The sequence below is a fragment of the Oncorhynchus keta genome, chromosome 31 (genome assembly GCF_023373465.1).
Source record: "Oncorhynchus keta strain PuntledgeMale-10-30-2019 chromosome 31, Oket_V2, whole genome shotgun sequence".
Lineage (NCBI taxonomy): Eukaryota > Metazoa > Chordata > Actinopteri > Salmoniformes > Salmonidae > Oncorhynchus > Oncorhynchus keta.
In genome coordinates, this window is record NC_068451.1 from 3,248,571 (window position 1) to 3,275,234 (window position 26,664).

The following is a 26,664-nucleotide window of genomic DNA, read 5'->3' on the forward strand; positions in this document are numbered from 1 at the left end:
CACACACACAAGCCTTCAGCTTTTTCGCCCATGAGTTCCAAATATCTGTAAAAGTTGCCCCATCAAGTTTTTTTTGTCAATCTACTGATTTGTTACGCAGCAGGACAGTTAACCCCCGCTGCCTTCAAACCAAGGCATGCTGCCTGCTAATTATCTATAGGCTATGGTTGAACTTGTCAATTGCAAATTATTTTCTAGAAATTTGAGTTGGTGTGTAAATGAATTCACACATGAAGTAGCCCATTTCACTGTTGCGCACAATTTGAGGCTTTACTGAGTCAGATAGTGCCCAAGCACTTCCCCAGTGTTTCCCCAGATCAAGTATGGAGACATTGCGCATCTCTAGTGAGAACGGGCCTTGCACGGCCTCCCGAGTAGTGTAGTGGTCTAAGGCACTGCGGCGCTTGAGGAGTCAATACAGACCCGGGTTCGATCCCATGCTGTCCTTGACTGGGAGACCCATAAGCCGGCACACAATTGGCCCAGTTTCGTCCGAGTTAGGCTAGGGTTTGGCTGGCCGGCCGGGGGGGGGGGGATCTGTTATTTAGACTGGTTTATGGAATGAGTTTGGCTGTGGATGTGTAATGTTTGGATGATGACGTTAGCATTTCTTACAATAAAAGGTGAATTTCAGGAATACGATTGAAGACCTTTATTTCCCATCAGTACATATTGTTTAGATGCTTTACAGACAATGCTGTTTTAGCATCCATATGTTCAGCTGCTACTGTTCCAATCACATTTTTGGGATGGTTTGCTGCAGGGACCACTCAACAATTATCGCAAATATGTGGTTGTATACGCCAAAGGGTTAATCAGAGCGCGCTCCGTTCACATGCAGGACCACCTGTCTGTCGAGGTGGGTGGCTGTGCAACAGTTAAGCTGCTGCACTCCACCTTTTAAGTGCATTAAGTGTGATGGGTCTGCAAACATTTTCACAAACTGGCCTCATTTGAAAGCAATAAAGGCAGGGGGGTTTTGCAGACAGACACACGCCACGAAAAAGAATATCCAGTCAAATTTGTGGAGTGATGGTTGCATATGTAATGCATCAGTTTGGCGTCATTGAGGAGAACAAAAGGGCTACATTACTCTGGGTGATACTGATTGCTGTAATAGTCAGATATCGGTACTGTTTTCCAACTTCCCTGTCTTCACTGCAACCTTCAACAGTGAGTGGCAATTGATTTGAAAAGTGAAGTGGAGAGACCAGTCTTATTTGAATCCGCCCCCTGTCATGTAAGTAAGCGCCTGGTGTTTTTTCTCCTAGCAGCCCCCCGATTTGAAGTTGAGCTCATCAGATTAGGCATAAAAGCCCACTTCTAGCCCTTTCAAAACTTGTTTGAGGATCTTGGCCTGAAATCCCAGATGACAGTGATTAGGACACTTGGCTGTTCAAAGTTTATCATGCGTAGATAAGCATTGTCATAGCTGAAATGTGGTGTTGCCTGATAGTGCTGTGTAATTGAGTTTTCTTCAAGCAGAAATGGAGGGTGAAAACAGCTCTAAGCTTTAGGCAAACAGAGTTTTGAGTTCTTGGAGAACTTATGAAGACTGAGGTCTGTGATGTGAACTAGTGCTCAAAGACAGTAGGAACGCAGTAATGACCACAGAGGAATGTATGCCTTTTGAAGCAACGTTTGAATGCACAATGGGTTCATGAACACTTAAAGTAGCTCTGTCTGACTGCTTTTTTTATGGCGGTGTAAACTTTGCAATTTTTGTGTAGCCCGTCTGTCAGTGTAGCTAGACCTGGAAGTGCCCCTAGCCCATGTGTTCTAATGTTGAGCAGAGGGTGTTCTTGCCCCTTTGGTGGCTGTAGAACCCATGAGAGTTTGGTGTATAAATTGGTTTCTCCCGCACTGCACAATTGACCCTGCACCCCTGGGCACAGATGAATGGTGATAAGTCACAGCCACTGTGGTCAGTGGCTGGCTCCGTTCTTGTTTCTCGTTTTCATGTGGAGGCAGCTGAATTAAAAGATTTGTGGTCGATTTTTGGAGCACCCCGAGTGGCCTGGGATTACTTGCAGTAATGAGTTTACAAATTAGCTTACCTGTCATTTAACTCTGTCCTCATTTTAACTGCTTTACTTTCCTGAAACCCTGCAGTGGTATTTTATAGAAATGCATACACAGACAAATACTCAGTAATATTTGTGTTACTGTTAACTTTTATTTCCCTCCATCTCTTCCAGGTGCTTGTGAATGACTTTTTCCTGGTGGCTTGCCTGGAGGACTTCATTGAGAATGCCCGTCTGTTCATCTTTGAGACTTTCTGCAGGATCCACCAGTGCATCAGCATCAGGTGAGACCAAAGGAGTGACATAAAGCACCAGTTGGGGAACTGACAGAAAGGAAAGGTGCTGCAGGACTTAAGTATGGTGAACATTGCAAGAGATCAGTCTTTGCTAGACCGTTATTTGCCATCACTGTCCAAATGCTAAGATGTGCACATTGCACTGCAGTGGTCAGCTTAGACTAGCTAAAGACTTACACAGGAAGGTCATCACCAGCCAATGAGCTTGCTTTGCAGACCAACTGCAGGAAGAGGGTGGGTGGATATGTGGAGTGATTACAGGAATGCCCCCCACAGAAGTGTTTATTGCCCCCTTCCCCAGTCAAATACTCATCTCCACATATATATTTTATGGATTAGGCAATGGAGCATTAACGGCTTCCTGGTTGTTCTGCTCACTAAACTTTAAAGACCACCTGAGTGAGAGACCAAACCAGGGACAAGTTTCTCTCAGGGAGAGGTCAGGTTCTTGATGGCTTCAGGTTTTGCCAGCTGCTGATGGAGAGGAACTGCTTAGCTCCACTTCTGAGTCTTGCTGGGTCAGGGCGGCTGGTGTTCAGAGGGTTCTGAAGTGCTTCTTTTCACTCGCTTCCTAAGCCTTGTCACATCCAGTATAATAAATTTGCCTTGGATAGTCCTCAAAACAATACATTTAGTCGATGCTAATTATGGTGAGCATTAGGGAGTAAAGATAATGGTCCACAATTAAGGATTTGGCTACCTCTTGTGCATCAATTCTAGAAAATAACGAATGCAGATTAGGTGCACTCTAGTCTGATACTTTTTTATTTTTTACCTCTAAAAGCATAGTCTACACTGGACATTTGTGCTTATGGAAATGTGTTGAGAAAGATATAGTAACTGTACTAAGGCAAAAATGGTTAGACTCAAACTTTGAATGGAATATTTGGAATTTGCTGTAATGGACATTGAATGGAAAGGGTGAATGAATTGTAACTTTTGACAGAAATGATTGCACTGCCTGTTATATGGAGCTGTGGGGGTCTGTAGTCAAGGTTGAACCATGGAACACGATAGGGCTCTGTCAATCTCCAGATTGTCTGGAATTGATTAGGAGTCCCGGCTCTTTTTTTTTTTTTTTTTTGGCAGACTTGCTGCAATTGGATATATTTACTTGTTAAAGACCACAAAGGTTAGTGGTAACAGTAGGAAGTTGAATTGTGACTTTTCCAATTTTTTTCTCTCCTGTGTTTGTAGGTATTTGTTAGCTGAGGTAACAAGCTGAGTTGAGGTGCAAACACAGCGGCGATCGGCAGTGTCAGGGATTTCCGTGTTTATTTAAAATCGTTGCGATGACAATGGACAGAACACGTAGTTTATTTTTGACAAACGCTCAAATTCCATGTCATTAGTCAGCTACCCAGAAGCTCTCTGCATCCAAGCATGGACTCAAGTGAATCTGATGCCTGTTTTTAATGAGACATTTTTACAGCTGTTGGCTATGAAGGTTTCACAGATATTTAGCTTGCTTTTTTTGCCCATGGCATGGGACAAAAGTAGACCAGAAGTGCGGGTAATTTAGTTAGTTTATGCAGAAAGGCTCATGTAAAAAAGGAGGCAGTGAAAATGTGACCCCACGATTTGATCTTATGCTCCGTAATTGCATCCACATATCCTTTTGTCTAGACTTTTTACAATTTGGTTTTCATTTTTTGAAGTCACAAACTTAATATTACCATATTTGACTTCCTTTGAATGTTGGTAGCCAGTCGTATTTCATTGACCCCAATTGGTACACTGTCCAGTGACTTTGTCAGTATGTACATAAGACAGTCTGTCAGCTGACATTGAAATGTGGCACATGGAAAGGTAGTGGATGTCTTTTCCCATCACTCAAAATGTTTTCCTAACACTTAAGTTCTCTGATAGTTGGAGTAGTATTGTTGTGGACTTGGATGTAAAATGGAAGATCTTTCCACTTCACAATTGAGTCATTAGAAAGACCACACGGTCATTTTCCGTTTTCCCGAAAAATGTATTTTACCCCAACAAGCTGAAAGCGGGGGTCGTTCCAAATGGCTTGGATTTACTTAATGCTATCATATGGTAGTGTTTAACAATGCATTCGTCTGAGCCCAGCCACTTTAAGAAGGGGGGGCACTTCTATGGGAGTTTTCCCTCTCTAACACAGTTATTCCCCCCCATGCCTAACCTCTCCCCGAGTGTGAGGGTGGTTGAGAGACTCACAGGAGTATTTCCGTCGCCCCAGCCTGAAATTGAACGCTGAGAAGCCAGAGTGAGTAAGAGGTTGAAATGAAAGCGAGACCCCCCCAGGAACAGGGCTATGGCTGTGTAAAACAAAACCAGTCAAGTAGGCTGTCTAGTTGGCTTAAGGGCCAAGGGATATGTCTATATTTGAGTTTAGGTCTGCCCCCCCTTCTTCCATTCATATCCCCTTCCCCATCTTCTGGAGCTCCAGGTTAAGATAAAAGTTAAGACCCGGGGCACTGCGTGTTACTGTGGTATGCTGGGGAGATCACATTCTGCAGGGAGTTAGGGCCGAGGTGAACTCCCTGTGAGGAAACAGGATCATGTTTGTCTTGATCTCGGATCTGAGTCTGGTTTGACTGACATGTGCCCTCCACTTGATGGAATTGCCAAACAAACACTCTATTCGTACCCCTCTGCGGCAATCGCAAATCTCTGGGGTTACATTTTGAAACGGATCATTTAATTAAATTGTGGCGAGTGTCAGGACTAGGGTGGAGACGCAGTTTGTCCACCTACCCTGTTTCTTGACTGACTTATGTACAGTCTTCAAGGGATTTAAAAGTTGGATAACGCCTACTACTGTTAGACTTTGTTAAACACAGATTGTCTGTTAAATGCATTGGCTTTTGCTGTGAAAATTGCTGTAATTATCAATCAATCTGCCGAGTTTACACTTCATGAACATTTGTTATAGACCTACACCAGAGTCTTTTTGCCCCGACTGGCGCGGCCTGTCTCTCCTTAGTGTTTGTGTCACTCCTGAATGGCAGACACATGTTAGCCATCACAACCTAAACTCACGTGAGTGGACAACTGACAGTTTTCCTGCTTGCTAGGTCCTTCATAATGAGCCGTAAGTGCAATTTCGTTTTCCACAGCATTTTGCCGTAATCGGCTGTCCGGCCGACGCATTGGGGGGGGGTGTGATTTAGTTATTTGGGTGTGAGTGACAGGTTGATCGTGCCCCTCCAGCCCGTGGGGATTCAACGTTAATCAATGCTTAACTGGTGTTTTTCTCTTCTGGTATCCCACCTCCTTCAACACTGCTGTGGTGAAAGTGGTGATGGATCATCACGCTCTTGTTACTTGGAATGCCCCGAGGCAGTGCCTCTTTATGCTGAGGTAATGCTGTTTATTATTTGTTGTGGTTTTTTTTATGCCCCTTTCAGACATTGATGTAATTTCAACCCCCTCTGTACGTGGTTTTGCTACGTTTTTCAAAAAAGATGCCAAGCTGGGTCAGAGTGGCGAGAATGTGTTTTTGCTGTCGGCCTTGAGGTAAGGCAAACATTATCCCAAATGAGGTTATTTCCAAATGGGAATTTACGAGGGAGAAAGTCTTAAAGAAGTCAGCATTTGGGAAGTGACAGTTGAAACGGGCCTGCTGGTATTGGCGACTATTGTGGACTGGGTCTGAACCCATAGCGTGAGAGGTGGTTTGGGGCAGCGAGGATCTGGCTTACTCACCGGTCTGTCTCTCCGATCTCCTCCGTGGGGGAGAAGGAACTTGATTAATGGAGCATGAAATTATATTTAGTGGGGTGCACTTTTCATACAGTACTCACGGTCTCTCGCACACTAGTATCTGTTGTTAAACGAGCGTATTGATGAGGTTCATTCAAAGCGGAGTGTGTTCCATTTGTGTGTTAGGTGACTGGGTTGTGGGATGAGAATGAACTAGCTGTACAACTTGTGGTGGTGGAAGAAATGGGTATATTTATAGGCCCCTAATATGAAATGGGGGACCAGCAGGAAACGTGGAGGGCGGGAAAGAGTGGGTCTAGGTGGTGGTGGTAGTATCAAGGGGGTTTAGTTATTTTCAAAGCCGCAAGGGAGGCCAGCTGCACTGGAAGAGGCTTTGGTTCAAAGAGTGCCAGGCGCCCCCCACCTCTCTCTCTTGGTGACACATCCATGTCCCACCGCTCTATCAAAGAGCACCCCGGCAGCAACCTGGCTTTCATTTGGGGGACAGTAGCAGGTCCCACTCTGTCATGGCAGGCTCTGGGCCAGGTGGGGAGAATGTAAGTGTGTGTGTCCAGGAGAGAACATCAAAGAGTAAAGTGACTGGGGGAGAGAAACCCGGGATTCCAACGGACTCCTAAATGAGTTAGCCTGGGGAGTCATTACATCCTCTTTTCTAGTTCACGTAAGACCATTTGCTTTGTTCCCCTGATCCCATTGCTTTGACATGTCATTGTATTTTACTTTATATGCCTTTTAGCCTAAGAATGTGTATGACTTAGTATTGTATTAGCGTTGTCCTGTTAGCTTTGTTACGGTCCTAATGCAGCCCATTCATCATATTGAGTAGTGTAGCAAATCTGGAGGTATGACATCAGACATCCACTGAAAAGGATTGTCATATACACAGAGTGTACAAAACATTAGGAACACCTTCCTAATATACAGTTGCACCCCCTTTTTACCCCCAGAACAGCCTCAATTCATCGGGGCATGGACTCTACAAGGTGGCAAGTGTTGCACAGGGATGCTGGCCCATGTTGACTTCAAACATGCCGCCTCCCTCTACACTGATTTGAAGTGGATTTACAAGTGACTGCAATTATAGATCATAGCGTTCACCTGGATTTACATGATCAGTCTGATGGAAAGAGCATGTTTTGTACACTGTTAATCTTGGCTTTTTTTCCTTGGGTGGATGAGTGGTCTTTTCTACGGTCTGCTTCAGTACATTAGAGTCTGTACTGAACTTTTGCCCCTGGGCACAAAAAGGTTCCCCTAAAGGGACAAATATTGCCCAGAAATGGCCTCATTGGACAGAGGGGCACACCTTTCCACGCCCCAATTGATTAATGTGACGTCGTATGTGTGTACGAACTTTTCTTTAAACAATTAGCAACTAAATGTCTGTACCACCTATTTAATCGGCGAACACGTGTATTGTTCCACTCTGCTTCTAAAAACCCGGTTTCTCCTCTGCTCTTCCTTAGCATGCTGGCAGACAAGCTGAACATGACCCCCGAGGAGGCGGAGAGATGGATTGTCAACCTTATCCGCAACGCCAGGCTGGATGCCAAGATAGACTCCAAACTGGTAAGACTGACACCCTGCGTCTTCCTCGTCAATCAATGACCTCGGCTCCCACGCAATTGATTAGTTAAGTTTATTTTTTTATTTTTTTAAAACTCCTTGCTAATCGAGGAGCTTATTCTGCGGTGTACCTCAAGATGCAGTATAAGTGCATAACTGTAGAATGATTTTAGATGAGAATACCAAGGCATGGGATTTGTCTACCATTATCATAATAGGAGGGAAATCAACACAGTATGAAGTAAGCAACCACAATACCTTAACCTTTTTATGTCCTTGTTTTCCTCCACATTGGGTTTTGCATGTTTTGGCATACCCGTCACGGCGCAGAGTTCTCTGTAATCATCAAATCATACCCTAGCCACTCAGTCTGGAATGACAGAATTACCTTGATGTGTACTGAGATTTACATAAATGTGTCCGAGAGGCTGGCGGTTAATGGTACGGTGTCTGAGACCAGATGTGATTGGCTCTCCCAGCTGTGTGTTTAGGCCTAACTGTGCGCCCCTCGCCCTGTCCTGTTCTTATCCAGGGTCATGTGGTGATGGGGAACAACGCTGTGTCGCCGTACCAGCAGGTGATTGAGAAGACAAAGAGCCTGTCCTTCAGGAGCCAGATGCTGGCCATGAACATCGAGAAGAAGATGGCCCATGCCAGCAGGAACGAGGTAAGCGAGTTGTCACCACTACCCACCCTCCCATCCCTTGTCAAAGACTAGACTACCTATTCCCTTTTCCAGCTGACTGTCTCTTACGTGGGTGACAGAGTTCAAAGCCCTCTTGAAATGATCAGCTCAGAGAACGGGGCTAGAAGAATGTCGGCGAACCATCTTCAACAAAACGTTCCACTTGACACGGAATCAGCCAGTAAGAGCAGTTTTTAACGGAGCTAGCGGGCACTTTCATCATCCCTTTGATCTTCATAGGCCTAATGACAAGGTAGATGTCAACACCGCTGTAAAACAGGGCTGTGACTCAGCTACCTCTGTGCAAATAAGGTTGATTCTCACACTAGCCTCACTGAACATTACTCAGACTACGGAGTTCCCTCCACTTAGTACAGGTCCCCACAGATGTTTGGCTTGGGGTCCAAATTTCGGTCTGTTTTGATCTTGAATGTGTATGAATGGTATGTAAGACTATTCCACGAAGGCGATCTTCATTGATCGCGCACATCCCTGAGCCCAATCCTCTCCCCACGCCAGCAGTGCTCCTTGAAAACCACAGTCAAACAGATTCTTAACCTTTTTTTAAACGAGTCAGTCCACCACCTCCCCGACCCTCTCAGATTGTATTTATAATAACTATCTAATCACGACGGGGCCAACTAGTGTGCTTTAAATGTCCCCCCTTTAAATGTCCAGTTCTGAGTAGGTATCTTTTGATGTGTTTAGTTACCACCTCCCTATTGTTTGACTATCTGCAGTAAGAGCGCTGCTATAACTCTGTTCAGTAAAAGCAGAGGCCCTCATTAAGTGATTTCTGTAGTTAGACAAGAGACTGCAAACAAGTGTCATTACATCCTCAGGGCTACAAATCACTTCTAATAAATTTACTGCCTGCTGTCTGGATGGGCTGTTTGGGGGTTCGGCACGCATTCCATTTTAAGTCCACTTCAAGTGTACGACTACATACACTCATGGGGATTTCTGTTTCTAATTCGTCACGTAATTTATTTGTAATGTGGACACAGAATTCATTAAATCTTAAACAAAATAATGTATGTCTGTCAACTGGTAGTCTAACCTCTCCTCCCCTTTCTCTAACTTTTTTCCCCCTAGACACCCAACTGGGCAGGTCAAGAGACTGGCTTTTAGCAAGACACCACCGAGAATATTTTTATTCCTGTTTCTACACAGCATTCCCATCCAGCAACAACATCCTGTTTTTTTTCTTTTCTTTCTGCTTGTCCCTCAAGGAGCAGAGTTTTTTTTTTTTTTTTTTTCTTGGTTCAAGTCATCAGTGATTCAATAAAACAGACGTGTGAAAACCATTTCCACCAATGATTGCTTTATTTCTGGACATTACAGATGGCGGTTGAGGCCTAAGTGGTCTGACTTTGCATTGGTAATACTTGGAAGTTTTAATGTGCGCATTAAGTCACTGAGTGGGACAGTTAATACTGTTTTGGGTGATACGGCTCATGTATGCGCTGTAATGATGAATGACTGTTTAGTCTATTGGGTTTTATGGTGTTTTAGTGGCCCAGTTCACCATGGCAGTCACACAGCAGGGGAAGTGGGAGGAGGGGGCAGACAGAGGTGATGTACAGTTAATAGTGGTCATATTCTCTGCCAGTCATCTTTCCCTCTGAGGACATGAGGGACTCGTAAACCTCCATTAGTCAGACGAATCAGTTTAATGTGCCTCTAGCGCTCCTCACCTCCTGCTCTCACCAACTCTTCCTTCAGCTTCTGTGTTCTCATGTAACTTTCTTTCCCTTTACCTCAACTTTACCTTGTTTTTGACAGGGAGATGGTTTCAGGTAGGTGACTACTTTTGTGTGTATGGTGGTCCTTCGGTAGACTGAAACTTCCATAGGCTGCTGCATCTCTGGAGAGAAAGGAAGAGGTGCTTCCTGCTTCCATGGCACTCGGGGCTCGGAGCCAGACGATTCAAACACTGACGTCACCTTGGACCAGGCCAGCGGGGAGGATATAAAGTGATTGGTTTACCGGTCCTTCGCCATGACTCATCATGAAAATAAGTTATCCTAGCCCTTAATTATTGTTCACCTTACCAGTGCACTCTCCTGTGTTGTTTTAGTCGGATGTCCAGACCAATACCAGACTTGCCGCAAACAACCCTTTGACCACAATGTCTGTCACTGCACGAGAATAAGTAATAAACAGGCAGAAGTTCACTATTGGTTTTGGCTGGGAAACTTCCACGATTTTGTTTTTACATATTGTCTGAGGTTTTCATCCCACAAAAGGTTTGTAAGCGGATCCTCTGATGAAATGGAAAACGTGCATTGTGTTATTGCTTGAGGTTAGAACACTCCCCTTTTCTCCTGTGTCTTGTATAAAACCAGCGTGACAATGTGTAACAATGGTAAATGTCATGGAAGGTCTGGTTTTGTCTGTGGGTTGATATTCCTATATGACACAGCTCCTCCCTCCATTGTCTACAATAAATAATTTTTAATCGTGCTATGTTTGAATGTTATATAACTCGAGTAGGGTATTGGTAAATACATTTACATTAAAGTCATTTAGCAGACGCTCTTATCCATTAATGGTTTTCACTACAAAGCCTTTGGTAGTGATTTATAACATTAATTGAAATTTTGATGGTCCTTACTGTTTTCTTGTTGACTGGTCAGACTGAATTGACCTCTGGCTTTTCAGAAGAAAACATCCAAGGTTTAGATGTGTGCATTCTATACAAGGACTACGTATGGGGCGTAACAAATGCTTTACACCAATCTGTAACCCCTGGGCCTCGGTCATTTCCTAACACTTTATTTTGAGTAGGATATTGCTTCCCATTTGGTGGCAAACAGTTGTCCTGATAAGCACCTGACAAACTAATTTCCTAGAATAAATAAAAGATTAAGTGCCACACCTAGTGGTCCAAAGGGGGTACAGCATTTGCATCCTATTTCTACCAGAACAGGAGGTGAACACTGGACCTTGTGGGTATCAGGAAATCTGAAGTAAGGCCTAACCTGAGATTTTGTCTTTTTTTTTCAGGGCAGGTAGTAGGCCTATCCTATCCTCAGGTATTTTGAGGTGATGCAAGTGGCTAATGGTTTGTTTTTAGTTTTGTGTCAATTGATTTAGGTAGATTGTTAAGCCGTTAGTAACTAACTTTATATCACATTCATTAGTGGAGCAAATAGATGTCCAATCACATGACGTTCTCCCAGAGTAAGGCCTTTGCAGCTTTTGAAGTTCATGCATTCTTGTTTCTTGGGAGCAAATGACCGCAACGACGAAGGTAAAAAAAACATTGATGATGATCATTGTCTTCCCAATTTATCCATTCAAATTAGACTATTAAAAACATCCGCGAAAGCCATACATCTGTTTTCTTTAAAATCCTAAAATGAGAATAACTTGCAATGCAATTACTAGCTTTTTGAGACGTGAATAGACATATGTCATATGGCGGAAATAACAGTTTAACCATGCAGGTACTACTCCCGACAAGATATATCGTTGAGAAGACGTTTCCTGTTGGTGTTAAATGTGATAGAAAGGGTGCACACATGTCGGTGATAGGCCCATTTTGAGCAAGACCACTTCTCATTGGTCAATGGTTCATAATTGAACGACCAAACAAACTGTTTCCAAACCACAAAGAAAAATTACGTAAAGTTTCATTTGGAATTTGAGAGTGCCTATAGGTCATTCAACTTCCAAACTAGGGGTGATGATAGCTTACAACAATACCCCACTCAAACGTCACGTGTTGTGCCTCATTTCACACGAGAATCAAAACGGCTGGGTTATTTGATTCCTGCACTAGGACCCGGAGGGAGCCTCGGTGTTGTGTGAGAGGACCTAGGCAGCTAAATAGCATGTGTCATCTTCATTATCTAAAATAATAAGAAAAAATACTTCACTCTGGTCAAGGGGCTTCTAATTCTGAGCAGCCCCAGAGATCTCCACGTGACAGGAGCAGCTATATGAGAAAGCAACCCAAGCATCAGGACCAGTAGTAACCTACCACTTCACCTCCGCTCGAAGCGCAGATGCAGACAATCTAGAGGAGAATCTACTGGCTTTATATCCTTTGCTTTAAACCCCAAGGTAAAACAAGCCGTCTGAATGGTGTAGACAAGTTTGTTGAATTGAAGAAGGACACGCTTTCACCGGGGAAGCAGGTATTATCGGAATAAAACTCGCGTGCATCTCAGGGAGAAGGGAGATCACTCGGACCTCTGTTCTCTTCAGAATAACTTTTCATACAAGAGGTGATGCTGTATGCTCCAAATCCACTGTGGCTTTCTGAAGTGGATTTAGACTGTCACATATGCAGGTATGTTTCATGTTGTGTTCATTGTTAAACGCAGCTTCCTGCGCTCATTATATTGGAAGGTTATTGCTTGTTTGAGAAGCGTTAGAATGTTATGCATTAATTTCATACCAGGCTCTTTTGTCGAGAATGGAGAATAAATTAACACGTGGGGCAGATTTTTTTTCATTATTGCAGTGTATTTAAATACAATAGGCTTAGCCTCTTAAACTCCATAGATCAAGTATTCTTCCCGTGTTTGGATAGATGTTGATATTGTCACATTTGTTATCACAATAACCCATATCTTTATTTTTACAGCACTCAAAGGGACACTTGTGAATGAAGGGTGAACTTCATAAACTTCATAAAATGATATTATTCAGTGGTGAGATATTATGTTGTCGCTGCTCATTTAATGTGTGACAAATTGGAATCATTCAAGAAACTGGAGGACACGAACCAGATAATTCATCCCAAACACCACTGGCACTTCTTATTCGAGTCGGAACACCAGCCGTCCAGATGCAGTTTCGACTTTTGTCATTGGCTTTAATCGTGTTGCACTGTATGGAGTACAGCAACTGTCAAACGCAGTCAAATCGCTGGAGGAGGAACAAAAGAGGTAAGTGAAAAATCGTCTATATATGCATATATCATCCTTGCCAATGTGACAGTTGAGAGCGAGAAGTTTTGGATAGTTTCTGAGCCAGCAACATTATAAAAATAAAAATGGTCGAACAGCTAATATGAAACATTTTGAGACCAACAGTTGAATCAACATTTGTTGCCATTGTATATCCGGCTCTTCTTATTGATTAGATAATTACCTTGTCAATTTATTCAGACATAACACGTCACCTACACGTTGACACTATCATCGCCCTGAGCGCAGTGTATTGATTAGGATACAGTGACCGTCCAGCATCCTGTAGATTAGGGCTAGGGTATTTGATTGAGGTGATGCATTTCTGGTAAGTGCGTTCGTGAGCCCCTGGATGAGTTTTATGCACTCTGATATTATCAACCAACTGCCACTATAAGATTAAAAGCGCAGTGAAAAAATTGATTCGAGCCACCTAATATATCCATCCCGCCAAAACGAATAGTGCCACAGCGGTGTAAACCAGTAGCCGAGTCTGCCCAGACTGTGGGTATATTTTACAAGGCAACTGTTCGCGACTTCATGAGTTCAACGTGGAAAATATTTTACTAAATTGTAACAAATTGGCTAGACTTCACCACTCCAATACATAGTTAGTTGTATTACTAGATTACAGGTAATTCTTGAATTTATGTTTTGGGGACATTTTGGCAAATGCGCAAAATGTGCGTTTTGGACACATAACGGTCATTGTTTGCTGCGGACCCAAGTATGCCTGATAAGATTTGTGATATTGTTATCTGCTTCGCGTTTCTTACATAGTTGCGGTTGGTGAGTCGTTTGGTCAAATAGCCTAGGCTACCCCACATTGCTTCGGGCTCTCTGTGCTTTTACCTGTCCGACTGTCCGTTCCAACAAAGAGAGGTCTGTGTCTTTAATTAAATGTGGTACTGCTTAGTAGGCTACAGCGACTAGACGGTGAAAAGATGGCAGTGCGGCTCTATCTATTGTCGAGCGCAGCGGCTTTGGGGGGCGTATTGTGGGAGTTTTAATGAATAGATGCGGAACCCCCTTCCCCTGTCATGAATTCGTCCTCTCCAACCTCCTAAGCTGGATTTAATTGATCTCATAACCGCAGAGTTATCTTTGAACAGTTGGTACACGCATAACAATCGCCTCTGGGGATTTAGCCCATTGGTAAAAACAGCAAGGTGGAATGAATGAGCAGACTGTGACATCAGGGTGCCTGCTGTTAGCAGCCCCCCTTGGATCTGTGGCATAAGCAAGGTCCTTACTCCAGTGGTGGCAAGGGAGAGTGGGAACACTGCTTAATCTGCAGTGTGTGTGCTGTTTCTTACTTTTTTTTTTTTTGGGGGGTTGTAAATTGTAAGGCAATCACACATTTAATCATATGCAAGGCATGCCAGGGGGAACCTCCACTCCTGGCTGCAAGCCTTCCACTGCCCATCTGCAAATAATCAAGCAATCACTATAGGGTACTGGCACACACACTTTTCTCTGCTCGTCTATTTTTCTCCTAGGATTGGTGATCTCAGATGCTCCATAAATATAATGTTCTTAATGGGATCAAACTTTTTGGCACGGAGTGGAACTGGTTAAGTTTGAGATGCTTATAGGAAGAGAGGCAAATTGATAATGGCATGTGTGTGTGTTTGTTGATAGAAGTGGTTGAAATGCTTTTGGCTATAGCAGGCTAGAGAGGTATAACCCGTGAGAGAGTGAGAGAGTGAGAGTGTGAGAGAGGTGGCTGGAGGTGATAGCAAAAGGTTAATTTATACATTTGACCCTGAGGGTGGGATTAGGCTGAGCTGTACACACATTACCGTAAACTCTCTGAACATCTCAAACTGGATGCTCCAGCCCTCAGCAATGTATGGGTTTTGTACAGATGGAGGATTGGTTCCTGTTGTTTTGGAATGGAATGGCCCAACTGAGGCCAAAAGCGACATTTAGCACACACTGGCAGGCAGCAAAGCTTTAGGTTTTCACTTCCTTCCTTTATTTATTATGGTTATTGAGAGAAGCATGTGAGAGAGAGATCACTGTTCAATGTGCACTGAGAGGGCTGAATATTTGTGCCTTGCCCTCGAGGTTCTCTATGACAGCTCTACATACAGTATGTCTGGCAAGCAGCAGTAACATAGTGAGGTTTCCAAATCAGTCTGCAATGTTCTGTCCCAGACACATTTTAAAAACTGAATATGGAATTGGTCACGTTAAGCTCCCCAGGCATATATATTTTATGGGTAAAGAAAAATATCCTGTGTGTAGAGGAACAAATGTCTTTACCTTTCAGGCTGAAATAAATTAAAATAATTTGGCTGAAATAAGTAGTAGAGCCGTTGACATAAGAGTATATGATTGGATTAGCTAGGGAAGTGTATGGGAATGCAAGAGTGAAAAGCAGGGCAGTTTTCATCGGCAACAGTCTGTGTTCAAAGGCAAACTGTAAGAGAGTCAGGCTAAGGCTAAATTAAGGGAATCTGTGGTGTAAATGGTTTGATCATGTCTTGCAAGCAACTCCTATACTCTACTACATGACTCAATCCCCTGTTCCACTGTAGTTATTGTTTTTTTTCTCTTCATATTAAACCAATGATTTACACCTCCTTACTCCCCCACCCCGCCCACTAAAAAAGGGGAACTCATGCCAATGAGGCCTCCTATGATATCATTGCTACACTCAAGGATATTGGTTTTCATTTTTATTCTCTGGCTAATGATGCCACCTGCTGACTACATAAAAAGAGACTCAAGTACCAATGTTGCCTGGAGGAAGAGATGCACCATGGGTCAGGGGAGTTTGTAAATCCACTACTAGGAAATGGCTATAGTAGTGAAAGACTGTACAGCACTAGGGTTGCACATTTTGGGGAATATTGGAAATATCGAGTTGGAAACTTTCCGTGGGAATATATGGGAATTAACGGAAAGATATGCAAATTAATATTAATACCATTTAAATCTAGATGTTTTTTACATTGGATATATTTACCATATCATATGGAGACAGAAACATGAACCTTTTACCTTATCATAAGTAGACATAATTGCAAATTATTAAATCTTTCCAATAGAAATGTAAAAAAAACATTTAGTTATGAATTGAACTTGAATTAAATGAGTTGACTCTTCACATTGGGATGATTTCACTGAACAACAAAATAAAGAGAATATTGAATGATCCCCAATGATCCATCGCATCTCCCAAAAACGCTTTCAACATACATCTGTAAAATGATAGTCTAGAAACTAAAGCTTTGGTTGTCTTCCTCTCAGGCTTCCATGTCTTCTCCCTGGACCTCCTCAATGTCCACCTCTTGAACATCAGACTCTGAGGTCTCATCTACACTGTCACTTTTCAACCTTGTTGAGGATGGCTCATTGTCAGGCTTAAAAAGCCTAACATTTTTCCGGATTGCCACCAATTTTTCAACTGTTGTATTGGTCAGCCTGTTGCATGCTTTGGTGTGTGTTCCCAAACAAGGACCAGTTGCGCTCTGAGGCGGCTGATATTGGTGGGATTTGGAGGATGATGGAGGCAACAGGGGAAAGAGCCTCAGATCCACAAAGTCCCTTCCACCAGGTGGCTGATGAGATATGCTGGCACTACTGCCATATTGCATCTCCATCCCAAAGCCCTTGCTTGGAGGTGTACTTCGCCAGACTGCCAAGAACCTTGCCCTCATCCAGGCCAAGGTGGTAAGACACGGCAATTATATCACATTATAGGCCTCGTTGATCTCTGCACCAGACAGGATGCTCTTGCCAACATACTTGGGGTCCAACATGTACGCTGCGGCGTGTATGGGCTTCAGGCAGAAGTCTTCACGCTTTTTGATGTATTTCATAACTGCAGTTTCCTCTGCTTGGAGCAACAGTGAAGTAAGTGGGCAGGGCAGTACGGATTTCTTCTCTTACATCTGCAAGCGGAGTCTGAACATCAGACAGGATGGCATTGTCTCCCTCAATCCGTGCAATGGCTACTGCTATAGGTTTCAGGAGATTCAGGCTGCTTACCACTCTCCCAAAATATATAATCCAGTAGGATCCTCTTGATAGGAGATCCTCTTGACTGTGATATGGCCATTTCCAGGAGACTGTCAAACATGATGACAACACCACCCCAACGGGTGTTGCTGGGCAGCTTCAATGTGAGGCTCTTATTCTTCTCACTTTGCTTGGAGAGGTAGATTGCTGCTGAAACTTGATGACCCTTCACATACCTAACAATTTCCTTGGCTGTTTTCAGTGCCATGCTGTCCGTGATGTGAAGGTAGGAATCATGCACTTTAGACCAAGCAGCCTTCATGTTCGCAGCATTGTCTGTCACCAGTGCAAATACATTCTGTGGTCCAAGGTCATTGATGACTGCCTGCGGCACATCTGCAATGTAGAGACTGGTATGTCTGTTGTCCCTTGTCTGTGCTCTTGTAGAATACTGGTTGAGGGGTGAAGATGATGTAGTTAATTATTCCTTGTCCACGAACATTTGACCACCCATCAGAGATGATTGCAATACAGTCTGCTTTCTCTATGATTTGCTTGACCTTCACTTGAACTCTGTGTCCAGCAAATTAATAGATAAAGCATGTCTGGTTGGAGGGGTGTATGCTGGGCGAAGAACATTCAGAACTCTTCCAATACACATTGCCTGTGAGCATCAGATGTGAACCAGTTGCATACACAGCTTGAGCAAGACAGTCATCAGCATTTCTTTGACTACGTTCCTCCATTGAGTCAAAAAAACATCTGATTACAGGAGGACCATGAGCTGTTGCTATCGATAAGGTGTCTGATTCATAATTTTCACCTCAAATAGAAGTAGAGGGACTTTTGTCAGAGGTTGCTTGTTGTGAGCGCTGAGGGAAGTTTAAGCACTTGGCCAGATGATTCTGCATCTTTGTTGCATTCGTCACATGATTTGGCATAGTATTTGCAAATGTACACAGCTTTTCCTTCTACGTTAGCTGCAGTGAACTATCTCCACACATCAGATAGTGCCCGTGGCATTTTCCTGTAAAGATTAAATGAGAAAAAATAAAATAATAATACAATTCCATGTACATATACATAGTTAAGCAGTTACATTAAACAACTCCTTTGTAAGATAAATGTTTTAAAATGAAACATGTATGGAAACGGGTGAATTAACACTCCTCAGTTAGCAGGCTCAAGCAAGCTAAAAACCCACATGGGAGCTAACTAGCAGAAATGGTTAAATTATAAATGATTTAAAACACACTTTGCTGTAGGCTACTATTTACTATTTAACAAAACAATGATGTATGTCATAAAATATATTCACCCCACCCATTATTGTAATCAACTTACCAGAAAGCAGGTAGTCCTTTGCTCAGACAGTGTAGTTGTGTGGGCTCAATAGCATCTCATTGGTGTGCAAGATCTTGAGAATCCCTTGTTCCCTTGTTTGGGAACACACACAACAAAGCACGCAACAGGCTGACCAATACAACGGTTGAAAAATTGGTGGCCATCTGGGAAAATTTTAGGCTTTTGAGCCTGACAACGAGACATCCTCAACAAGCTTGGATAGTGACAGTGTAGATGAGGCCTCAGAGTCTGATGACATGTTGAAATGGTTTTGGGAGATGCGATGGATCATTGGGGATCATTTGATATACCTTTTCTTTTGTTGTTCAGTGAAATCATCCCATGTGAAGAGTCAACTCATTTAATTAAAGTTCAATTCGTAACTAAATCGTTTTTTTTTAAATTGGAAGGATTTAATCATTTGCAGTTATGTCTATTTATGATAAGGTAAAATGTTTGTTTCTGTCTCCATATGATATGGTAAATATATCCAATGCAAAAACCATCTAAATTTAAATGCTATTAATATTAATTTGCATATATTTCCGTTAATTCCCATATTCTTGTTAATTCCCACGGAAAGTTTCCACCTCTGAAAATTCCCCAAAATGTGCAACCCTACTTAGAAGGATATGCCTTACATTTACATTTGAGTAATTTAGCAGACACTCATTCAAAGCTACTTAAAGGAGCAATTAGGGCTAAGTGACTTACTCAAGGGCACATCAGCTGATTTTTCACCTAGCCGGGTACTGGCTCAAAACTCTTAACCCGCTAGACTACCTGCCGCCCTGAAAGCACTCTGACCGCACTTGCTAATTCTCTGTATTTTCTGTGAGAGAAATGGATACAAATAGCATGACTGTAAGTCCCTTTGGATGAAAGCATCTGCTAAATGTCATTATTATATATTAATAGTATGACTGTCTATTAAATAGCTTATTGTCCCTCTTATTGTTTGGTGGACATGAAGCCATTTTAAACCGACTCCACGAAGCCACTCTTAAAGCAGCTTTGCCACTCTGTCTTTGGAAAAAGGGAAAAAGGGGCCCGCAGACGGCATGTCTTTTAACAAGGCCTTTTCACATAATGCCACTCTAATCCACGGGATGGGCGCCCTGTATCCTGTTTGTGTGCACGCTCTCTCCTAAGCCAGGAGCACTGTGTGACTTTTTTATTCCACAGCAGCAGTGCGTTTCTCCTGGCTGGTTATGAAGGAGCCCTGTACGTTGTGCACCGGCGTGTCTCCGCGCAAAGTGGCACATGGAAAGATCACTTTACAGAAAGGCTGAAAAGCAATCCGGGGTTCGTGGTGTGGAATAGCGGTAACCCCCATCCTCCTAAATGCTGCTCCTTGCTGAGGGGGTTTTTAAAGATGAGAGGGGGTGGAGGGATGGGAGAGGACATATTTAAGCAGATCAGCTGGATGTGGCTGAATGTGAGCAGTATCACCTGAGAGGGATTACTGCTCGCCAAGTCTTGACCTGAGCCCCGGCTGCAGCGTCTAAGAGGAACCGTGTTCCCTTTCTCTTCCCAGGACCCATCAGCCAAGCAGTTAATGTGTGTGTGTGTGTGTGTGCATGCATGCAAGTGTTTATGCAGGTGTGTTTTTGTGTTTGGACAGTGGCAATTTTGTGGAAAATCATGGCAGGTAATTCAAGTTTTCAGCATTGACAAATAAATTCAGTAACTTTTGCGGCGAGGTCAGTCTGGTGGGACCCAAGCATGTCCATCCTGTCTGTAGTGTAGCAGACCTACTAGGTCTCATTCACAGCCGTATCAAATGAAGCCGGTGAAAGGGTCCTCAGTCCTCAGTGCACCGATGCCATGCTACACTGGTGGAAATCCCCCAGAGGAAAAAAACAACACAGGTGGCATGAACTTGTAGTCAGGCTCAGAGAGATTCCTCAGGACCCACGTGATAAGCTGTGGGTTATCTGTTTCTGTTTTGTCTTCATTTTCTCTCACCACAAAAAAAAAACATTGCCTATTCACCCTCTGCATATTCACCCTCTGCCTAGCCCCCTTCACCCTATAAACTCAATTAGCCCTAATTCATTTAAATGGGCACCGACACGTAGCTTTCTGATTTCGATGGCGGTGTAGTAAGTTTGCGAACTAGAGGGCTTTAGGTTTTTCCACTTTCTCTCTTCTTTTTTTTTGTGCGCTGTTTCGTGTCTGAGCGAAGACTGAGGAAGATCCATTTCACACAGAGGAGAAGGCTGGTTTTATACACTTCTACACGTTTCCATTTATCAGGTCACTGCAGAGAAACAGCCATTGTGTGTAGATTTGGTCCCTGTTTTTTGTTGTTGTTTTTTCTCTGGGAAATACACAAGATCTTCTCATCCACCCTCAATCATTGTCATCAGAGGATCCCATATGTTGGCAACACTAAATGCCAAACAGATGTTTTTCTTTCAGGCTACATTTTACCACACTGTGAAAGTTCATTTTCGGAAATGTGAAGTAAAATGGACTTATATGAATCTTATAATACACCCCATATTTCCCAGTGGTGATTGGAAACTCTAGAGGTGGAGACAAAAGGTCCAGTGTCCCTTTCGAGTGCGAGGGGAAATTTTGCAACCCTCACTCACCTATGTTATTCTCACAATAGCACGCCTGCCTACAGCAATTACACGTTAATACGTTTTCCTATAAAGCTACTAAATATGGCCAGCCAGTTTGGTTCGATACGCTTGAGTTTATTGGGCCATAAAAGTCATCATGTGGGGATCGTTTCTAAGTGGTGCGAATAAAACAACAAAAAATAAGCATTTAAACACAAAAGTGAGTCATGCGAGGGCTTCGGAGGTAGGTGAGAGGACCAGAGACCGAGGGAGGCCCTCGTCAACTAACCTCTCACTATACTCATGTGAAGAACAACACTCAAACATTTACTCAGCATTTACTCAGAACAGTGTATTGATAATATGGTCATAATTGGTGTGATTCTTAAGTAATACTATAAGTATTTTATAATTGTCATAGACTCCAGCCACCCCAGTCATAGACTATTCACTCTGCTAACGCGCGGCAAGCGGTACCGAAGCGCCAAGTCTAGGTCCAAGAGGATTCTAAACAGCTTATATCCCACACTCCTGAACATCTAATAAAATGGATACCCAGACTATTTGCTTTGCCCCCCTCTTTTACGCCGCTGCTACTCTCTGTGTTGTTATCATCTTTGCACAGTCACTTTAACAACTCTACCTACATGTAGATATTACCTCAACAACCGGTGCCCCCACACATTGACTCTGTACCAGTACCCCCCTGTATATAGACTCACTTATTTTACTGCTGCGCTTTAATTACTTGTTACGTTTCTAATCGCTTATTTTTTAAACTGCATTGTTGGTCAGGGGCTCGTAAGTAAGCATTTCACTGTTGTATTCGGCACATGTGACTAACATTTTGATTTGATGTATGGGGATCACTATAAAAAATGAGGGCATATGTTAAGAGGTTAAAAGCTGGAACTTGATTGGCCAGCAGTTTAGCAGCCGTTGTGCTGCAGGTGATTAACATCACCACTCCTAGGGACATAGCCAGCGACACAAAGGCAGGGAGGGAATAGGGATGGTCCAGTGTTGTACTACTGCAGTGAGCCACATATCTGACTCTTGTTTGCCATGTCTGTGTGTGTTTGTCTCCATGTGCCTGCAGACTAGTACCTACTTTGGATCGATCTCTGCAAGGCCCTGGTAACTTGAGATCAGGAGCCCCCCTCCCCCTGACAAATACAGAGGCAGGCAGACAAGCGTGTGGGGTTGGTCTTTGGCTCTGCAGAGTATTTACATCCACGCCTGCTCTAATGGCTGCTACAACAGACAGGGAGGCATGGTGGAGCTGTGTGATCCAGAGAGCAGAGCAGGGCTCTCTCTACCCCCTCCCCACCCTTTATTAAGACTCGACAGATGGACATGCCTCCTTTTTCCCTAATCTCTGCTTTTATTGGACCTCCTAATTATGCTTACACGCCACATCAAAATAAGGCCCAGCATGCAATGCCTTTGGTATGGGGAGGAAGTGAGCCGGTCAGATGCAATAAACCGTCTCACTGCTTGGAACTTGCCTGTAAATTAGGAATCCGCCGGACATGGATGTACTGTACTGGAGGTGATGGTGGTGCTCCGGAACCCACCCACTGCGTGAGGCTGCTGGATTGATGAATGCAGCTGGGGGTAGGGCTGGGGCTTGACTGAGGCTGTGCTGGGGTAGGGCTGGGGCTGGACCTGCGGCTTGACTGAGGCTAGGCTGGGGGTAGGGCTGGGGCTGGACCTGCGGCTTGACTGGGGCTGGACCTACGGCTTGACTGGGGCTGGACCTGCGGCTTGACTGGGGCTGGACCTGCGGCTTGACTGGGGCTGGACCTGCGGCTTGACTGGGGCTGGACTTGCTGCTTAACTGGGGCTGGGCTGGGGCTGGACCTACGGCTTGACTGGGGCTGGACCTACAGCTTGACTGGGGTTGGGCTGGGGCTGGACCTATGGCTTAACTGGGGCTGGACCTACGGCTTGACTGGGGCTGGGGACAGACCTGTGGCTTGACTGGGGCTGGACCTACGGCTTGACTGGGGCTGGGCTGGGGACAGACTTGTGGCTTGGCTGGGGCTGGACCTGCTGCTTGACTGGGGCTGGGCTGGGGATAGGGCTGGACTGAGGCTGGGGGTAGGGCAGGGCTTGGATCTGAAGCTAGAGCTATAGGACATGGACATGACTTGGGTTGAAGCTTAGGCTGGGATATTGGACTTGTGCTGTTTGGGGCTGGGACTACTCAGCTGGGGCTGGAACCGGGGCTGTATTTGTATTTATTAAGGACCTGTGCACTAGGTTGGATCTAGGATTAGGTCTCGGGCTGGGGCCAAGTGCTGGTAGTCATTACAGGGCCCTGATGCTGAGTTTAGAGAGAGAGAGCGAGATTGTCGAGACGAACCAATGAGATGCCTCATCAATCATCTAATTAGGCTCACTATGTTGCTTCTATTAACAATGTTGACTGTTGACAGTCCCATACTGAAAAGGACTGTCAACACAGCACCGTCATTCTGCTCTAACAGAAGTGAACAGAGCACTTTAGCCATGCCATGCACAAACCACATGGGTGACACTGGCAGTATATACAGTATGTAGTTACAAAGTTGTAGATAGAGAGTGCTGAATATGAAATGTCCCATTTAGATGCACTAAGTTACTTTCTCTGGATGATTATCCTGGCAAGACTCAAATACAGTGAAGGCAGAGCTAGTTAAAACCATGGTTCCTAATCCTGTGTACTTGGGGCGTCTGATGCATTCTGCTGGGTGGAAGGCATCCGAACAACCGTTCCCCTCTCCCTCAGACCTTGTCAGAGATGGAATGCATCCCGAGTCATTCCACATGGGCCCAGACATAAGACTGTCTGTAATATAGCTTACTGCATGGTTGGGTTTTGGTCAGTGTGTGGTTGTGGTCATTGTTGTTGCTTGTCTTGTTGTTGTCTGTGTTAACTCAAAGTCCATGTTCATTTGTGTGCTTTGCTCTGGCTTTATGCCACACAGCCAGGACACACAGAACAGACAGAGATGGAGAGAGATAGGAGAAATAAACCATGTTTAAGTGTAATCTAGGGAAATTTACAAGCCGCGTTAAGATTTTAATGTCGCGTGTGGCTACCTCACATTTCCAGCTTGTTTGGTTACTGAGTATGCTTTGTTGTGGTACTTTTATGCATTCTCGACTCCATTCAGTTTTTTTTTTTTTTTTTTTTTTTGCTAACTTGGTTTAGGGACCAGACAGTGGAGCAAAACTGCGGTAGGGAAGATTGGTGAAGAAAATGTGAAAGGAGAAAAAAAAGAACTGATTTCACATTTTTCAAATTCCTGTCTTTTTCTTACAGCTATTTGTATTACATCTTGGCTGACTTCCCCTTAACTCAATCAGATTTTTTTTTGGAACGGCAGCCAGGTCTCATGAGCACACTGTGTAAACTACTTTCACAGACAGAAGCCCTAACTAATAGGTGTAAGTAGGCAGGGGTCACATGTAGTTTACATACTAATGGGTTTCGAGATGGCACGGCCATGATGGGGTAAGGGACCGTAGCAAAGTGTAAAGGACAATTTAGGGCTGGATATCATCGTTACAGCACAGTCGCTTGTAGATGCGCACACACTGTACAGTATGTGTATGGTTTTAGTAAGCAGTGTCTGGTTGAAAACAACTAAAACAATTTCAATGTAAGAGTCAGGGGAAGGATTATACCTAAAACCCATCAGCTTTTAAGGATGTAGAGAACGTATGTAGAGAAGATTAGCACCTTTTTTCTAAGAGTGTATCTGGAAACTAAAAGGGTTCTTTGGCTGTCCCCAAAGGAGAACCCTTTGCAGAACCCTTTTTGGTTCCAGGTTAGGGTTGCAAACCTACCGGTAAGATAAAGGAAACTTGAGTAATTAACAGAAAATGTATGGCAATCTTGAGTAACTTTGGTAATTTATAAAAAATGTATTCATATACAACATTTATTTATTATATCTATGTCCATATTTTCCATGAGTTTCTAATAGATAGACCATATGGTTCAAGAGAAAATAGCCAAATGAATGAAAAAAAGCATTAACTCTTCCAAATCTTCCAAATATTGAATCCACCAGTTTGATACCTAAACATTGACAACAAATACATATTGACATAGTCAAATAATTAAAAAGAATATAAAGAATATTTCATGCTGAAACCCTCATATTTAACATCAGTATTCACTAAATTGATGGTTTGTATTTAGTATAATGCTTTTTCAGCTTTGTCATTATATATATTTTTTTAAATGATCTTATTTCATATGTTTTACATGTGATAAGGCCAGACACCTGATAAGGCCAGACATTACAGACACCTGTGATAATCTGAAGTACTCAAAAGGGCCACTAGATGTCTTGTGGTAGATTACCTAAAAACCTTGAAAGATACCAAAATTCTAGTAGTTTACTGGTAAACTTACAAAGCTTCCAGTAGTATACCCCCCCTTTGCAACTCTATTCCATGTAGATCCCTTACAGAGGGTTTACATGGTCTATCCACTTGAAACTCAAAGAAAATATGGAAACAAAAAGGGTTCTAAATGGAACCATAAAGGGTTCTCCTATGGGGACAGCAGAAGAACCGTTTGGGAACCCTTATTTTTAAGAGTATAGTTTTCTAAGGATGTATGGTAGGAATTCCATCAGGCAGGATTGTTTAGACAAGAGAAGAAACTCGTGTGGTTTGAGTTATCATAACTCCTTAGCACAACCAGTGCCTCGGGGGCTTGGGTAATAGCAGCGGCTCTTGCATAAAAAACAATTTGTTGTTCATTTGTAATGGTAATTAGTGTGGCATGTTGACACCTGCCAGGTAGGGACTTAGCCTACTCTAGGCCGTTGACTTCATTGTAATAAGACACTAAGGTCTTACATGCCACCCATGTCTTTGGATGGAAGCCACCCCCTAATTCACACGTATCGCATTATTTATCCTATCTAACACGTTTTGTTTTGTTTGTTCTTTTTTTTAGGAACTCGGTCCGGGTCTCAACTTACTGTTGAGTTAGAATAGTAGAATACACAAGGTGCAATTTCTAAATCTGGTCGTGGATCAGCAGTTTTGTTCTTGTCATGTCAGTCACTCCCCTGTCAGCAACAACAACAAAAAAGATGGATAAATTAGTCTAGCCAGCTATCTAAACTTGTAGTAATCATGGTCGAATTACTGACCGAGTGGTCCCCATTGGTTTTGTTAGTCACTCTCACTCAGATATCATATTCAAAGCTGAAAATATTTCTCTCCAAACTATGGCAAAATGTGATAAATTGCTTGAAATTAGCTGTAAAACTACAAATGTTTCAAATTCCAAGCAAAACATTTTTCACTTTAGGGACCTCAAAAGGCATGACTGCATGTGTGGGAATGCAGAACCGCTAGCCACTGCGGCCCCTCATGATTAGTTCCTATTTTTTGTGGCCCCCAACCATCCATGTGAGTTAGATTTAATGGTTCACTATTCTAATTTGAACACCTATTGCACATACCATACTGCCCCAAGAGGTGCAGTGTTTCAAAATGTTTCTGTACTTTGCCATCCAATTTCATTACTTCTATCGGAAATGCTCTCTAATACAGTCTTATACACCTTTCAAATCA

At 43.4% G+C, this 26,664-nt stretch overlaps 1 protein-coding gene and 1 long non-coding RNA gene across 2 annotated transcripts in view; both read left to right on the forward strand.

Annotated features, from left to right (window-relative positions):
* Positions 1–9,574, forward strand: part of LOC118364219 (eukaryotic translation initiation factor 3 subunit E) — a 40,876-nt gene extending 31,302 nt beyond the window's left edge. The window contains exons 10-13 of the mRNA XM_035745554.2: positions 2,199–2,308; positions 7,483–7,585; positions 8,115–8,249; positions 9,363–9,574. Coding sequence (XP_035601447.1) covers positions 2,199–2,308; positions 7,483–7,585; positions 8,115–8,249; positions 9,363–9,398 — 384 coding nt within the window. The 3' untranslated portion in view covers positions 9,399–9,574. The remainder of the gene's footprint in view (positions 1–2,198; positions 2,309–7,482; positions 7,586–8,114; positions 8,250–9,362) is intronic.
* A 2,343-nt stretch (positions 9,575–11,917) lies between these two features.
* LOC127914274 (uncharacterized) overlaps positions 11,918–26,664 on the forward strand; it is a 34,868-nt gene continuing 20,121 nt past the window's right edge. The window contains exons 1-2 of the long non-coding RNA XR_008087863.1: positions 11,918–12,567; positions 12,865–13,168. This is a non-coding gene — a long non-coding RNA (uncharacterized LOC127914274). The remainder of the gene's footprint in view (positions 12,568–12,864; positions 13,169–26,664) is intronic.